This window comes from Leopardus geoffroyi, chromosome E3 (assembly GCF_018350155.1).
Source record: "Leopardus geoffroyi isolate Oge1 chromosome E3, O.geoffroyi_Oge1_pat1.0, whole genome shotgun sequence".
Lineage (NCBI taxonomy): Eukaryota > Metazoa > Chordata > Mammalia > Carnivora > Felidae > Leopardus > Leopardus geoffroyi.
This window is the reverse complement of record NC_059340.1, coordinates 19,276,334-19,292,118: the sequence shown is the minus strand read 5'-3', so window position 1 is coordinate 19,292,118 and position 15,785 is coordinate 19,276,334. Positions and strand designations below refer to the sequence as shown.

Here is a 15,785-nt window from a genome sequence, read left to right as displayed (position 1 = left end):
GGAAGCGACCATAGAGAAGAGCTGCGAGAGGGAAGGGCACCTATACGCTCAGTTCCGCCACCTTCCTAGTCCGTGCAAACCCATCGAGTGCTCAGAAGGGGGGGTGACCCTCGGACGGCTGAGGGGCTTCTCCGCTTGCTCCTAAAAGGGACCCCAAAAGCAGTCATGGGCAGGGGGTGGATGCCACCAGGCGGCCTCTCGAAGGAAAGTCGGGACAAAGGAAGAGGCGTCAACCACGAGAAGCCACCTTAGGGGATAGAGTCTCGAGGCCCTGGTGCAGGCTAGAGTAGCCACCGGGTACCGGAAACCAGCGAGATGAGGAGGCCCTTTCCAAGGCCCGCCGCAGCCTAGAGCGTCTGGCCCTGCGGCTGCGGGGTTCGCAGACACCGCCCCCGCGGAGCCCGGCGAGGGAAGACGCGGGTGACCTTGGTTGAGGCCCCGAGAAGAGGCGGAGCCTGAACTTACGACCTTGGCTTCCCGGAGGAAAGAGACTGGAGGTCTAGGAGGCTCCATCTGAGACGAGAAGTAAAGATGACGGGCAGAAATAAAGACATCACTTTGGACGTGCTTGTGGGACGTCGCGGGGGGGGGGGGGCAGGTGGACATACTGTGGACATACAGTCTGGAGCTCAGGAGAGACACAAAGACCAGACACAGAAATGGAGAATCATTAAGGTATAGAGAGCCGTTGAAATCATAAGCACAATGAGATCAGTCATCTTAGGTCTCTCGCTGACCCAGCTCCAACTGGCCTAACTAAGCAATAGGGGCATCTTGGCTGAAGCGATTGAAAAGAGCGGCTCTAGCTTCTTCAGGGACAGTTGAATAAAAGAGCCAAAAGATAGGAGAAACCTGTGGTTCTTCTCTAGGCTCTTCTCTCCCCATGCACTTGGCCTCACTCGCACGCCGGCCTATCTCAGTGGTAAAATGGCTTTCTTTGGCTCCAAACTTAAGTCCTAATAGCTTAGCAACTCAAGCAGAAGCAGCATGCTTCTTTTCTGAGATTTGCAATCAAATTTCCAGAACTGACCTTAGCTGATTGGCTTGGATCAAATACTCATCCCAGAACACAAGAGACTGGAGATGGATAAATCCCCTGACTCACACAAGAATGTTTATTCAAGGCTGAGGCTGCCAGATGGAGTTGGAAAAATTCGTTGTAGAAGGCAAGTTCCTGCCTAGCCAGCTGTACTCCCCCAGCTCTGCCTCTGCTCTGACCAAGCTGACATCAGCCCGCAGGTGGCCTTGGCTAAGGTCTTCATTGCTGTCTTTGTCCATGCATCTTCCCAGTTCGGAGGAAGATGTCAATTCCTCCCTCCTCCCTGAAACCCTTACACACACTTCCAGTGTCTGTAATTTCCAGTGTCTGTAATGAGGTTTCTCCCCGCTGTTTCTAGGAGAGAGGCACAGTTGAGGAATGCAGAAAGGCAAGGGTCTAGTGATGATGAGTTAGGTTTGGAAATGTGTCTCAGTTGTCCGATAAAACTTTCTGCAACGACAGATGTTCTGTGTCGACACTATCCAGTGTGGAAGCCACTAGCCGTGTGTAGCTATTGAGCACTTGAAATGTGGCCGGTGTGACTAGGGAATGGAATTTAAGTTTTAATTAATTACGGTAGCCACATGTAGGTAATGACGACTGTATTAGTGCAGGAGCGGTCAAGGACAACTAGGCGGAGCTGTCCAGCAGAGATAGAGCTACAGTGAGCTGCATAAAGCGGTTTGGTGGCGATCAGAAGTGAGTAGTGGTTGAAGCCACGGACATCAGTGAGAGTGTCCAGGCAATATCGGTAGAGAGAATAGGGCCCCGGACCTAATTCTGGAAAACAAGCCACACTTAACAGGTAGGCAGCGACACGGGAGTAGAAAGCGCCGAGATGATGTCTTAGGTCACGTTTCCCAGAAGCACACCTTGAGAGGAGGATTTGTGTGCAAGTGATTTAGTCAAAAAGTGCTACCAGAAGAAACCAGTAAGAGTGGGAGAAGCGGGAGAGGGAAGGAAAGGAAACCAAGCAAACGTATGACCTCAGGCTGAGAGTAGTTCAACTTGATCCTGCAGGGGAGCTCTGGATGAAGGTTATGCCTCAGATTTGTCCAGAAACAAGGGACATATACCCACGTTCCTCAGCTTTTGACAAAGGGATACTCCGGGAGACATCAGTTTATCAAGGCGAAGCCCCCAGTGTGGCCTGAGGGCATTCCTCCAAAAAAGAAAAAAAGCTGGGCATTCTTACTCTCGGGAGAGAAACCACACAACAAAGTTGGGGGGGGGGGGGCAGTTGGGCAGACACATCACAGGCAAACGATTAAAAAGGAATCCATGGTCCTGACATGGTCTCCTACAGAAAACATTGACAACTAATGACGTGTGGCCGTGAACAAACGGTCACGAAAGAATTCTTGAGATGTTTTTGACGCAAAGGGGTGCTTTTATTATAGCACGGGGACAAGACCCATGGGCAGAAAGATCTTCACTTTTGCTGTATGACGGTGGTGTTTATATGCTTAGTGTTCAAGGGGGAGGGGTGTGTGCAGGGAGTATTAGATCACAAATGTTTTCTTCGAATTTCTACTCGTAAAACCACTCTCGCAAGATTTCTCTGGTGCTTATCATTCGGTTCAGTATTAACTATCGGTGAGATGTGCTGACAGTCACGAGACCCTTTAAGACCATAGCAGCCAGCACGTATTTGATCCTTGTCAGAACTCTGCAGGCTTTAGGTTAGTCTTCTAGGCTGAAGGTGAATATTTTTCTGCTTCTGTCCCTCGGCAACTTAGCGACTGCTCAGCAACTTTGGTGAGGGTGATTTTAGGGAAGTGGGAGAGGCAGAAGCCAAGTGGTGGTGGATTGAGGGATGAAGGTGAAGGCGAAGAAACAGGAGGAGGAATGTGGAGAGCCGCGTCCTGAGGGAGACCTGATTACATGGAAAGTCTAAAGGGAGAGGATCCAGTAGAAATGATAGTAATTGGAGTGAGGTTTGGGGGACGGTAGGACAGTAGGATCCAGGACCCACGTTAAGCCAAAGTATTCATATAAAAGGGAGAAGCACTTCTTCCGCAGGATCAGAGGATGTGATACTCAGGATGCTTCTAGCTACCAGTAACAGAGCACCCCCTCTCCCAACTCAAGGTCTCAGCACGAAAAGAGGAGGAGAATTGATTCACAGAATTGAAAAATCAGAGGTGGGATGACTTCGGGCGTGGCTGAAGCCAGAGGCTCTTATAAACGTCCATTTGAACTTGGTCTCAGTCTCCTAGCTCTGTTTTCCTCTGGACTGTCTTAATCCTTAGGCAGATGGTCCCCTCATGGGTGGCCAGATGGCTACCAGCGGCTCCAAGCGTACTTTCTACTAGCTTAACAATCGTCCTGGGGAAAGATCATAGCTTTCCCAATAGTTCCAGTAAACGCAACAGGGTTGAGTCCCATCGGCTCAGCTTGGGTCACCCAACGACTGTCTGCTGTATAGTGAAGAATTTGGTTTTTGTCCCAGCTTCCCGGCACAGAGCTTTTTTTTTTAAATTTCTAAAAAAACATTTGTTTGTTTATTTATGAGAGAGACAGAGAGAAGGAGAGAGAGAGAGAGAGGCAGGGAGAGAAGGAGACAGAATCCCAAGCAGGCTCCACAGAGCCCGACGCGGGGCTTGGACTCCTGAACCACAAGATCATAACCTGAGCCCACATCAAGAGCTCAACTGACTGAGCCGCCCAGGCACCCCCGGGCACAGAGTTTATGCTAATGAGGTGACTGATGGCAAGCCCCTGGATAGCTTCAGGCACTAAGCTGGTCACCAGAAAGACTAACTTTGTGATTAGAGGCTTGGGATTTTTAAAAGTTCGTTTATTTATGTAAATAATCTCTACACCCAACGTGGGGCTCAAATTCACTCCCCCTCCCCCAGACCAAGAGTCACATGCTTTTCCGACTGAGCCAGCCAGGCTCCCAAGAGGTTTGGGATTTTGAGGCAGCCGGACCCCTGCCTTCCCTGGAGATTGAGTTCAGTCACATGGCGAGGACTTCATCAATCACGTCTAAGAAATGAAATGAAAAACTCTGGGCGCTGAAACTCAATGGGGCTTCCTGGTTGGTGACCACATTGATGTGCCGGGAGGGTGGCATGCCCTGGTTCCATGGAGGGCACGCAAGCTCTGCCTGTGGACCCTCCCAGACCTCACCTCACTCCACGTGATCTTTTCATCTGGCTGTTGCTAATTTGTATTCTTTACTATAAAACTGTGATCAGAAGTGTTTTCCTGCATTCTGTGAGTTGTTCTAGCAAATCATCACACCTGAGGGGGGGTCATGGGAAACTCCCGCATCTGGAGCAGGTTGGTCAGAAGTGAAGACAGATGGGACTCCCCTTGCAGCCGGCGTCTCAAATGAGGACATTCTTGTGGAGGAGGGAGCCCTTACTTAGCTTGTGGGGTTTGAATTAACTTTGGGTTAGTTAGTTAGTTCAGAGTTAGTGCCGGAACTGAACTTCAGCACACCACCAGTCCGGGTTGAAACAAAAATACTAACCCTGAACCAACATTTGTGATCACGAGGGTAGGTGATGCTGATTGGTAAAGCGCTGGATCACGGACCCGTCGTCTGAAACTGGGATGGATGGGCTGAGCACTGCGGAGTGTGGCTCTTCAAAGGAAAGCTAGGGTCTCTGTCAGAAGGGGAAGTGGTTGCTTGAGGGATTCTTCTGGAGGTCATCTTGACCCTAGCGCCCCCCCCTGGTGCCAAGAGATGGGGATTTCTCCTATTTTGTCCTCTTTCCTGGGATGTCAACTTCAGCTTTGGTGCTTTGGTCAGGACCTCCTACCCCTCCACATCATACTGTGCTCAGCCAGGGTATTTTGACAACACAAAGTACTCTCGCTTCGCTTAGGCTCTGCCTCTGAACCCACAGGCACCATTCCCCTCGCTTCCGCCAGTCTTTCTCCTGCTAGTTTCACGCTTCAAGGGGGTGGCCTCCTGGAGGAAGCCATGCACAGCCAACCCAGCCAGGCCGCCTCTGAAGTGCCTTCTACTCAGTCGCTTTTGTGTGACATGCACAAAAGCATTTGCAACCGGAATGTCTCCAGTCGCATCTGAGTGACAGGGGTGTGATCAGAATTCGGTGTCTGGAAGGAAATCCAGGGCCAGGAGCGGGGTGGGTAGTGACTGGAAGCAGAGAGGAGGCCGGTGCTGACCTGGCCAGGGCAGCACAGTGGGGTCAGAACCAAGGAGAACGTCCAAAGAGATCGCTGAGGAGGCACTTCCAGGCTGGCCGGTGGGGAAGACTGAAGAATGCCCTTGACCTTCCAATAGGTCTGTTGAATGGCACTAGGACAAAGTTCTAGGTCCTGGTGCCCCATCTGTCACTGAGTTGCTGGCTAGCCTAGTACTTATTTCAGTGACATCAGACCCCACGCTCCCTTTAGAGGTTACAGCTGTAAGAAATCCTAGAGATCGTAAAGTTTAACTTCATCACTCCATCCCCATTTTATAGATAATAAAGCAAGAGCTTCAAAAGTTGCAGTGGCTCACCTTTAACTTTAGCGTGAACGTGAATTCATAACTTGCTTGCCACTGAAAACGTCAGGACCCTTAATAAGCCCAACGCAAATGCTCAACTGAAATAATTCGACACATAATTCCTCCAACCAATGGTTCTTCACCTGCGTGTCAGGCACTCTTCTTGGGGTAAAAAAGGAGCTCTTACTGTCATGGCCTGGTGAGACGGAAAACAACATCAACCCCACAAACCAACCAACAGGCAAACTGAGAACATAATTTCAGATATTTAGGGGCTAGGAAGAAAACCAAACAGGACCACTGATGTAGAGGGGAGCTGGGGGCTACTTGAGATAGAAAAGGTGACAGCTGAGGGGGACCTTAATGGCGGAAGAAATAGCCTGGGGGTAAAGCTACAGGGAAGGACGCTGCCAGAAGAGGAAACAACCACTGCAAAGAGCCTGAGGTGGAAACAATCATGGGAGGTCTGTGGAACAGAAGAATGGCCAGTGTGGCCAGGAGAGAGGGTGAGGGAAATCACAGGAGACAGGCTCCAAGAGATGGGCCACAGGGAGGAGTTTGGATTATTGATTTTGTGACAGCTTTATTGATATATAATCCACCCACCATACAATTTGGCCATTTAAACTACGGGTTGGGATTTTGTTCTAAGTGTTGTAAGGAGTCATGGAGGGGGGGGTTAATTTCTGATCCACATTTTATTTATTTAAACTTCATACATTTCAAAGGGAATCTTTATTATTTTTTTTAAAGTAAACTCTATACCGTGTGGGCCTCGATCTCATGACCGTGAGATGAAATCAAGTCACGTGCTCTACTGACTGAGCCAGTCACGTGCTCCTTCCGATCCACATTTTATTATCTTTTAAAAAAAATTTTTTTTTCAACGTTTATTTATTTTTGGGACAGAGAGAGACAGAGCATGAATGGGGGAGGGGCAGAGAGAGAGGAAGACACAGAATCGGAAACAGGCTCCAGGCTCTGAGCCATCAGCCCAGAGCCCGACGCGGGGCTCGAACTCACGGACCGCGAGATCGTGACCTGGCTGAAGTCGGACGCTTAACCGACTGCGCCACCCAGGCGCCCCATCTTTTTTAAATGTTTATTTATTTTGAGAGGGAGAGAAAGGGTGCGAGCAGGGAAAGTGCAGAGGGAGAGAGAGAGAGAGAATCTGAAGCAGGCTCTGTGCTGTCAGCACAGAGCCTGACCCAGGGCTCGAGCTCACGAACCGGGAGATCGTGGAGCTGAAACCAAGAGTTGGGACGCTTAGCAGGACTGGGTAACGGGTTAGATGTTGGGGCTGAGGGGAAGGAAGAAAAGTGGTGCTGTGTGTACTCAGATGTGTGAGCACGCAGCCTGGGGAGAGCGGAGGGTCGTGTTTTGGACATGTTATGTTTGTAGCACCACGTGGTGGCACCCTTGGAAGAAGCCTCATCCACGGTTCAAGTGCAGTCATTCAGAGGCCTACAGTGGCCAGGCAGAGGATACAGAGATAAAGGAAGCCCAGTCCTGGCCCTACTCAGGCCACTCAGTCTCAGAGAGGGGAAACCAAGAATTAGGCCTCAGGGTATTAAATGCTGTGAGACAGCTTATCTGTTAGGATGTATTTTTTTTTTTCAACGTTTATTTATTTTTTTTTGGGACAGAGAGAGACAGAGCATGAACGGGGGAGGGGCAGAGAGAGAGGGAGACACAGAATCGGAAACAGGCTCCAGGCTCCGAGCCATCAGCCCAGAGCCCGACGCGGGGCTCGAACTCACGGACCGCGAGATCGTGACCTGGCTGAAGTCGGACGCTTAACCGACTGCGCCACCCAGGTGCCCCAGGATGTATTTGAATGTAGACAACAGACGACTCTGACACAGTCTGACTTAAATAATAAGGACATTAGTCACCACACCTCAAGGAGTCATCTAAAACCCTCTGCCTGTTGCCCTCTTCTGGATTTTGGCTTCATCACTGACCTGGAAATAAGAAGGGCAGAGTAGTGCCAGGCTTCACACCCAGACCCAGCAACACCCAGAGTCAGATGGCGGTCTCTCTCTTCGGTGTCTCCTTAAGAGTGAGGGGCCCTTGGGGCGCCTGGGTGGCTCAGTCGGTTGAGCGTCCAACTTCCGGCTCAGGTCATGATCTTATGGTTCACGGTTTCGAGCCCTGCGTCGGGCTCTGTGTGATAGCTCAGAGCCTGGAGCCGGCCGGCTTCGGATTCTTGGTCCCCCTCTCTTTCTGCCCCTGCCCCACTCAGAGTGTCTCTCACAAAGAAAAATAAGCATTAAAAAAAAAAAAGAGGGACCCTTCCCTGGAAGTCCCCCAAAGGAGATTCCTCTTACCAAACACCGGCCCCAAAGAAGTCACCCCCTAAACAACCCCCCCTGGCAAGGAGAATAGGACCACCAGAAGCAGACCTGTCAGGATTTATTCCTGGAACTCGGGGAAGGGCCACCTTCAACAAAATCAGGGCCCTGCCTGGAGGAAGATGGAAAAATGCTGTTAAGCAGGAGCTCCAACGCATAGATTGCTAGGGGGGGTCCCAGAAGGCCATGTGATTTCAAGGGTGCCTTTTTAGAGTTCAACATTCCGCACAAAGAATGCAGTGTCTCTCTTTATAATCATACAAAAGACACGTCAGAAAGAGAAAAAACTTTCTCTACGCAAATTCACAGCCTCCTGAAGTCCTGACTGTTTTCCGCTTCCTTTGTCGCTGTCCCCGCCGCCCCCTCCTCCCGATGCTGTTTTCCTATGGCAGCCAGCCTTCCACCTTCATTTGGCACCACTCACGAGCACATTCCCAGGTGGCTGGCTCCCCTCATCTCTGCAAGTCTGAGCCCACTCTATTCCTACTTCACCCGGTGGCTATACCAGACTCATGCTCCCATGTCCCCGTACTGGACAGCTGTGTTCACTCTGCTCTTCAGCTTGTTCACGAGCACGGCTGGACATCTGGGGAAATTCCGTGCTCGCGCTCCTGCTCTCCATCAGAGTCGGGTGACATCTCTCAGACTCCTCAGATACAAGAACACTGACCTATGACGATCTAGGCTTCTCTGGCCAGACACCTTCAAGTGGGGCTTTGAATCTGCCGGGCTTTGGGGGCAGGAGGGTTGGGAAGTCGGACGGGTCACTTTCTTGAGGCAGAGGTGGCTTTGGTGCCATGAGCAGGAGGTGTCGCAGACGAGTCTCAGTCCTGGCGTTTAGAGTTTGGTGGCAGTGGCAGCAATAGCAGCTGTCTTACCAGGTTCCGTAAGTTCCGGAAGGGAGCTGTTGCTCCGGCCTGTCCCACGATTCTGTAAGCTGCCCCAAACCCTTAAACACATCCTCCTTCTGTGCAAACCAGCCAACTCTGTTATCTGTAAATCAAGACTCCTAACTATTGCAGAGGATGCTACAGTCAACAGCGGGACAAAAAGTTTTCTCCCTCTGGACTCTTCCGAGCGTGGCGTTTTTCAAATTTCCGTCATTTGTGCACCGCATTCGCCCAACTCTGCCATGTATTTATGCCACCCATATTACTTACCAACACTGGCTTTTAAGTTGATTCATTTTTTTTAAGCGCAGTATTTGCTACCTTTTTTTCAAACTAATACATGTTCAAATAAACTAAAATAGAAGGGATTCGTTCAAATACCACCCCCCCCCCACCCCGCCCCAGTCTCATATTCTGATAGTGGCCAATAGTGTCTTAAGAGACATTCCTAGGAGAGGAGTGAATGAAATACAGGATAAAGACAAAGAAGCTCTTTTAATTACGGCCCCGGGCCTTCCTAAGTGGAGCTGATGGGTTGGAGGGCCAGGACAGATGTCTTAGCAAGTTCTTCATTTTATTTGAAAAGTATATTGGCAGTTAAAGGACAGTACAGTGGTTAAGTGCATACTTTTCTTGGAGTTTAGCGGTATTGGGTTCCTAAATCACCCTGAGGCTCAAGTTTTCTCACCTGTAAAACGGGGGAAAGAATGGCTTCAACCACAAGCGGTAACACTGGGAATGCTGAATGTGAGCCAATATAAAGCATTTGCACAACGCCTGATCCACACAAAGCTCTAGTTCTGAGTTTCCCAAACTCCTTTGAGCTTGGGAAGCTGTGTGTTATAAATAAAGAGTTTCCCCGTCTGTGCTCAGAGACCCTCTTGAATCATAATCTTTCAGGGAGGAATTAGGAAATCTATTTGAAACAAAACCCGTCAACTGAGCCTTAGGATCTGATGAGTTTCGGAAACATCAATCAGGGTTAAGCAGCTGCTGTTATCATTGCAAGGTGACGAGATGATAGATGTGAAAACTAAAGGTCATTTGCTAGCCTTGCACTCACTCAGTCAACAGAAATTCACTGGGCACTCACTGGGTGCCCCGCCCTGTGTCAGGTGCCAGGGATACAGCAGGAACATGACAGGCTACCCTTACAGGCACCTGAGGCCGGTTCCTCAATCTTGGTATCATTAGTAAAACTGGATGAGTGGGTGGGGCGAAAATCAAGGGAATTAGCTCCTGGCCTGCTGAGGGGCTTCAGGGGTGGACGGCAGAGCTGTCCCCACCAGCTGTGTGACCCAGGCGGGCAGGGAAATTTGAGGGTCAAGGACTGTGGGACCTGGAGGCCCCTGGACCGTATTTCCTGCTTCCTGTCCAGCTCATTTTCTCAGAGCCAGATGTCAGAATCTCCCCATGAAGTAGATCCTACTGTTCCCATTTTACAGATAAGAAAACAAAGACTCGGCGGAGAGATGTGTCACACTTGCGCCCCACCCGCGAAAGGCTCCCAGGCCCGCCTCTCTTCGCCTGGCCGCAGGGCCTGGTCCTACCTCCGGCGGCGGCGGCTCAAGGGCCGCCAGATCTCTCGCCAGACCCCCGCAGTGGGTCGGACTCCAGGGGGCTTTGAGCCAGGCCGTTCCCGAGCAGGCCGCGCCGGGGCCGCCGCCGCCGCCTCCGCCTCCCGGAGGCCGGAACCCTCGCTCCAGACCCGGCCTAGCCCCACGGGACTCCCACGACCAGCGCAAACACAGCACGCCCCACCCGGAACTACAACTCCCGTGAGCCTGCGGGGCTCTGGTGCGCGACCGGACGCTCCACGTCGGTCCCCGGCGCCGCCAAAGACACCTGCGTTGCCCCGTCAGTCCGCGAGGTTCGAGGTCCGCGAGCCTTGTGGAAACCGTCTCCCTCCCTCCCCGCCCGCGAAACACCAGCACCTTCCGGGCGTCGCCTTTGGTCCCACGCCCGGAAGTCGTAAAGATGGCCATAAAAACTGGAGGCTAGAGGGACCGCGGCATGCCCTCCCTGTCTTCACTTCCGCCGGAAGTGACCTCCGGTCTCCCGTGCCCTTTCCTTTCTGCACGCGCGGGCGCCCTGGACCGGGTACTCCGGGTGCGAGTACGACCACAATGGCGGCCACCACCCTGCTGCGCGCGACGCCCCTCTTGAGCGGTGAGGGGGCGGGGAAGGCGATGGCGGCCCGGGACGCGGGGGGCGTCGTCCGGAGTGGCCGGGCTCGGACCCGCGCTCTGATTCCAAGCTTCTTCCCCGGCAGGTCTCGGCACCGGCCCGACCCCGCTGTTGCAGGGTCTCTTGCGGCCGCTGAAGGCCCCGGCACTGCCCCGCTTGTGCCGCGGCCTGGCCGTGGAGGCCAAGAAGACCTACGTGCGCGACAAGCCCCATGTGAACGTGGGCACCATCGGCCATGTGGACCACGGCAAGACCACACTGACCGCGGCCATCACGAAAAGTAAGCGGGGTTGGTTGGGGACGTGCGGCAACGCCCTCTCTGCTGGCGGGACCTGGAGCCGGGGAGGTGCTGCTGGAGGTGGCGTGGCCCCAGGGGCCAGAACTTGGGCGAACGGTGGGCGGGAAGATGCAGGAAACACATTTCCCCTGCACACAAAAGTGTTTGTGATGCAGAAGTTGGGGAGCCCGAGTGGTTTCTTTCTAGCCGTGGCCGGTGCTCTGTAAGCAGAGGCTTTTACCCTAGAGAATTCGCAGGGCTGGACCTTGAGGCCTTTTAACGTCTCTTTCTGACCCCAGTTACCTCTGCTCAGGAGCTGAGGGAGGGGGTCAAGGAAGTGTTATTCCCCCAGACCGTCCTTTGTGTAGGTGGAGATTCAGGGGTGTGGCTTGAGCCTTGCCTCTACTCCTGGAACTTTACGTGAGAGGTTTATTCTCTTCCTTCCCCTTAGTTTTAGCCGAGGGAGGTGGAGCCAAGTTTAAGAAATATGAAGAGATTGATAATGCCCCTGAAGAGCGAGCCCGTGGAATCACAATCAATGCAGCTCACGTGGAGTATAGCACTGCCGCCCGCCACTATGCCCACACCGACTGCCCAGGTCACGCAGATTATGTGAAGGTGAGAGAGTTGCTGGGTGTGGGGCCAGGGGCTGTCTCCTGCCAGGAAAAATGTTGGACTGGTGGGGGAGGTTAGGATATTCAAGGTGTGTGGGTTGAGGTCACGGATATCTGGGCACGGCCACTCCAAGGTGGGTGGTAAGGAGATGGCAGAGAAAGGTGGGCCTCAGTTCCTAACCGCTGTGCTTGGCTAGATGGACGTGGAGCTGAGGAGGTCCTTGAACTAGGCTGTTTCCTCTCCTACCCAGAATATGATCACAGGCACCGCCCCCCTCGACGGCTGCATCCTGGTGGTGGCGGCCAATGACGGCCCTATGCCCCAGACCCGAGAGCATTTATTGCTGGCCAGACAGGTACTCAGAGCCTGGGGAGGGGTGGGAAGAGGAAGAGTGGGGAGTTGGTCCATTCAGGACACCATGTCTCTCTGTTTCCCGTCCACAGATTGGAGTAGAGCACGTTGTGGTGTATATAAACAAAGCAGATGCCGTCCAGGACTCTGAGATGGTGGAGCTGGTTGAGCTGGAGATCCGGGAGCTGCTCACTGAGTTTGGCTACAAAGGGGAGGAGACCCCGGTCATCGTAGGCTCTGCCCTCTGTGCCCTTGAGGTGAAGACGGGCTCAGGCAGGGGCTGCTGGTGGCAAAGGATGGGGCTGGAGGGGCATCCAGAGCTCTGCTGGGAGTCGGGGGAGTGTCTCTTAGTAAGAGAAGCAGAATGAAAATTTGAGTCCTGTCACCTCCCCCACATAGCAACGTGACCCTGAGCTAGGCCTGAAGTCTGTGCAGAAGCTGCTGGATGCTGTGGACACTTACATCCCAGTGCCCACCCGGGACCTAGAGAAGCCTTTCCTGCTGCCTGTAGAGTCCGTTTACTCTATTCCTGGTGAGGACCGTGTGTTCACTTGCACTCCTCTCTGGTGGTAGCCTGGCCCCGGGTCCCTGAGGTCGTGTTCTGTTTCTTCCCAGGCCGGGGCACGGTGGTGACAGGTACACTAGAGCGTGGCATTCTGAAGAAGGGAGACGAGTGTGAGTTCCTGGGACATAGCAAGAACATTCGGACCGTGGTGACAGGTACAGGAAAGATGCCTTGGGACCCTGGGGGCTGGCTCCATGATTTCCCCTTGTAGCTCCTTGGTGCCTTCCCTCCGTCCTTGATCCTCCTCCCTGGTCTCTTCTCCTTCCTAGGCATTGAGATGTTCCACAAGAGCCTGGAGAGAGCAGAGGCAGGCGACAACCTTGGGGCCCTGGTCCGAGGCTTGAAGCGGGAGGACCTGAGGCGTGGCTTGGTCATGGCCAAGCCAGGGACCATCCAACCCCACCAGAAGGTGGAGGCACAGGTGAGGGCTCCAGGGGATAGTGGGCATTACTGAGCCAGACTGTCCTCCGCAAAGAGGCAGTGTTTCCAGCTAAGCACAGCTTGACCCTTGCTGCTCTCTCTTCCAGGTTTACATCCTCAGCAAGGAGGAGGGTGGCCGCCACAAGCCTTTTGTGTCTCACTTTATGCCTGTCATGTTCTCTCTGACTTGGGACATGGCCTGTCGTGTCATCTTGCCACCAGGGAAGGTATAGTGCATATAGGGAACGTGAAAGAGTGGCAGAGACGCTCTTCATACCAGCTCTACCTCACTCGTGGTGCCAAAGATGTGACAACACGGGTGACTTTTCCTTGACTGGTGTAGATGAAGCTAGTCATAGATGGGTCTGACCCAATGGGTTTAGGGAAAGTCTGTCTTCATCTAGTATTGCCTGGGTGAACTTAGCCATGCTAGCATTTACCCACAGAAAGATCTCCCAGAAAAGCATTCTCCCTTGAAGAATTATATACTGTGCATAACAGCTCAGAGAAGTCTTGTGACTAAGAAACCTGCATGGCCTAGTTTCCTTTCAACATTGGACCTTAGGAACACTGGTCACAAGTCCTTTGGTCTTCAAATATGTTTACCTCTGCTGGTGGCTGGAGTGAAGCTGTCCCCAGAAAGGATCTCCCTGCTGCCATTTCCTGTAACTTTTAACCTTGGTAGGCAGCAGTTGGGGGAAAGGTGCCCCGAGGGTCATGCCTGAACCCTGTCTCTGCCCTGTCCAGGAGCTTGCCATGCCCGGGGAGGACCTGAAGCTCAGCCTAATCTTGCGGCAGCCCATGATCTTAGAAAAAGGCCAGCGTTTCACCCTGCGAGATGGCAACCGGACCATTGGCACTGGCCTCGTCACGGAGACGTCGGCCCTGACTGAGGAAGACAAGAACATCAAATGGAGTTGAGTCTGGACTCTGCTTAGGCTCTCTCGAGTTTGAGGCTGCACTGGCCAGTGTTCTCTCCTGCTTCGATGCCCCCTTCCCAGGGCATGGGCTGCTGCCTAGCAGTGCAGCTAGACAGACACTTCTCCTGGTCAGGAGGGGCCCACGGCCTGCCAGGTGAGGTAGGTCAATAAACCGTTCTGTAAATAGGGAGGTTGTGTCTCTCGTGTCCTTGGTCTAAGTTGGAGAGGATGGAGGAGTATAAACGGGGAGCCTGGGACACATGAGCTTGTGTGCTGCCCTCCAGTTCACATCTGTGGTACCGTTTTGGAAAAGCTTTGCGTTTTCAAGTGGTCCGAACCACTGGGACATAAGGAGAGGAGGAAAGCTGGTCTAGCAAATTGGGTAGGATCGTCCAGCAAAGTGCCGTGGCAGGATACTGCTGGCTGTCCTGGGGGAGACGCAGCATGGGTTCGGCTGAGGTGCCAGACACACCTCCCGTGCCCGGGGAGTAGTTACTAGGCTGTTAATGTCTACCTGCCCTCGTCTAAGCGCTAAGATACTGGACGCTGCAGCTCACCTCCAGGACCAACACCCAGCACCTAAGGAAGTCCCTGAACTAGTCTGTGTGCTTGATAGGTTATCCCCACTATATATTACCAATTCCAAACACAGGACAATCTTCAATTGGAGGTTTCATTGTATAACTTTAAAACCTTCAAAGATGAAGGTTTAGAGCATGTACCGAGATTTAAAATTAAGGAAAGGACTTTTTACCAGATAAATGGGGAGTAAAATGCTTGAAAACTTGAAATGACCAGGATGCTGACCCCAAACAAAAAAGGTTAGCTTCCAACAGGGATTAACGGGCACCCCTTTTAGCCTTGCTTCCTGACAAATGAGCCTGTTCCACACTGACCAGCCTTCCAGAGTGGGGAGGTTCTTAGGCCCAACCTAAGAGCTGTTTTGAGAGTCACCATCCAACCTGTGACTTCACAGCATGCAAGTGGGCTCAAGAAAAGGACAGCAACAAAAAGCACTTCACGAGAAGTCCTGTCCAAAGATAGGGCAGGTTTGCTTTAGTCAGTGAGCAAGGCTGAAAGGTTTCCCGGGATTCCTGGTGGGACGAAGCAAAGTTCTCTTCCCTGAGGAGGACCACCCAGCACCCACAGCAATTCCATCTCAGTACTTCGGAGACTGATCTCCATCTGCACCGGAGACATTCTGAGCTCATCTGGCTTTCTGCTGCTGCCTCTTCCATCAGTGCCCCACCCCCAACCACAATTGCCATCCCTTAAGAGAGCTCTTCCACTGGGGACCCCCACCCCTGCACATCTGTTTTCTATTTACCTCTATATACCCACATGATGCCCCCCAACTACCAGGTTTCCAACCCTCACACCCTGGATCTGTAGCCTGGTATGTAATCCTTTTCCTGCCCTGCTCCTCAGCTCACTTTCTCTGGCTTTGGTCCCATCTGAGACACCCCTGCCTACCCACGAGTACTAGTGCCACCTCCCTGATGCTCTAAGGAGGAAATGATTTTCAATTAAAACGGGTGCCTGGGTGGCTCAGTCAGTTGAGCACTGGGACTCGGGATTTCAGCTCAGACCACGATCTCATGGTTCAGGAGACTGAACCCTGTGCTGATGGTGTGGAGCCTGAGATTCCCCCCCGCCACACACGTTCTAACCTTTTAGAAACATGAACTTAAAAACTACA

General features: G+C 52.6%; 1 protein-coding gene across 1 annotated transcript; it reads left to right on the top strand.

Annotated features, from left to right (window-relative positions):
• Positions 1-9,317: 9,317 nt before the first annotated feature.
• TUFM (Tu translation elongation factor, mitochondrial) lies at positions 9,318-14,276 on the top strand. Its single transcript, XM_045462165.1, has 10 exons — positions 9,318-10,920; positions 11,024-11,218; positions 11,667-11,833; positions 12,081-12,185; positions 12,274-12,438; positions 12,581-12,713; positions 12,797-12,901; positions 13,016-13,167; positions 13,274-13,393; positions 13,914-14,276. The coding sequence occupies exons 1-10, from the start codon at positions 10,149-10,151 to the stop codon at positions 14,085-14,087; spliced, it is 2,088 nt and encodes a 695-aa protein (XP_045318121.1). The 5' UTR covers positions 9,318-10,148; the 3' UTR covers positions 14,088-14,276.
• The last annotated feature ends 1,509 nt before the right edge of the window (positions 14,277-15,785 follow it).

Coding starts and splice junctions, on each gene's coding strand:
- TUFM (XM_045462165.1), top strand. CDS start 10,149: ATGTCAGAATCTCCCCATGAAGTAGATCCTACTGTTCCCATTTTACAG. Junction 11,834..12,080: donor GTCACGCAGATTATGTGAAG/GTGAGAGAGTTG, acceptor TCTCCTACCCAG/AATATGATCACAGGCACCGC. Junction 12,186..12,273: donor ATTTATTGCTGGCCAGACAG/GTACTCAGAGCC, acceptor TCCCGTCCACAG/ATTGGAGTAGAGCACGTTGT.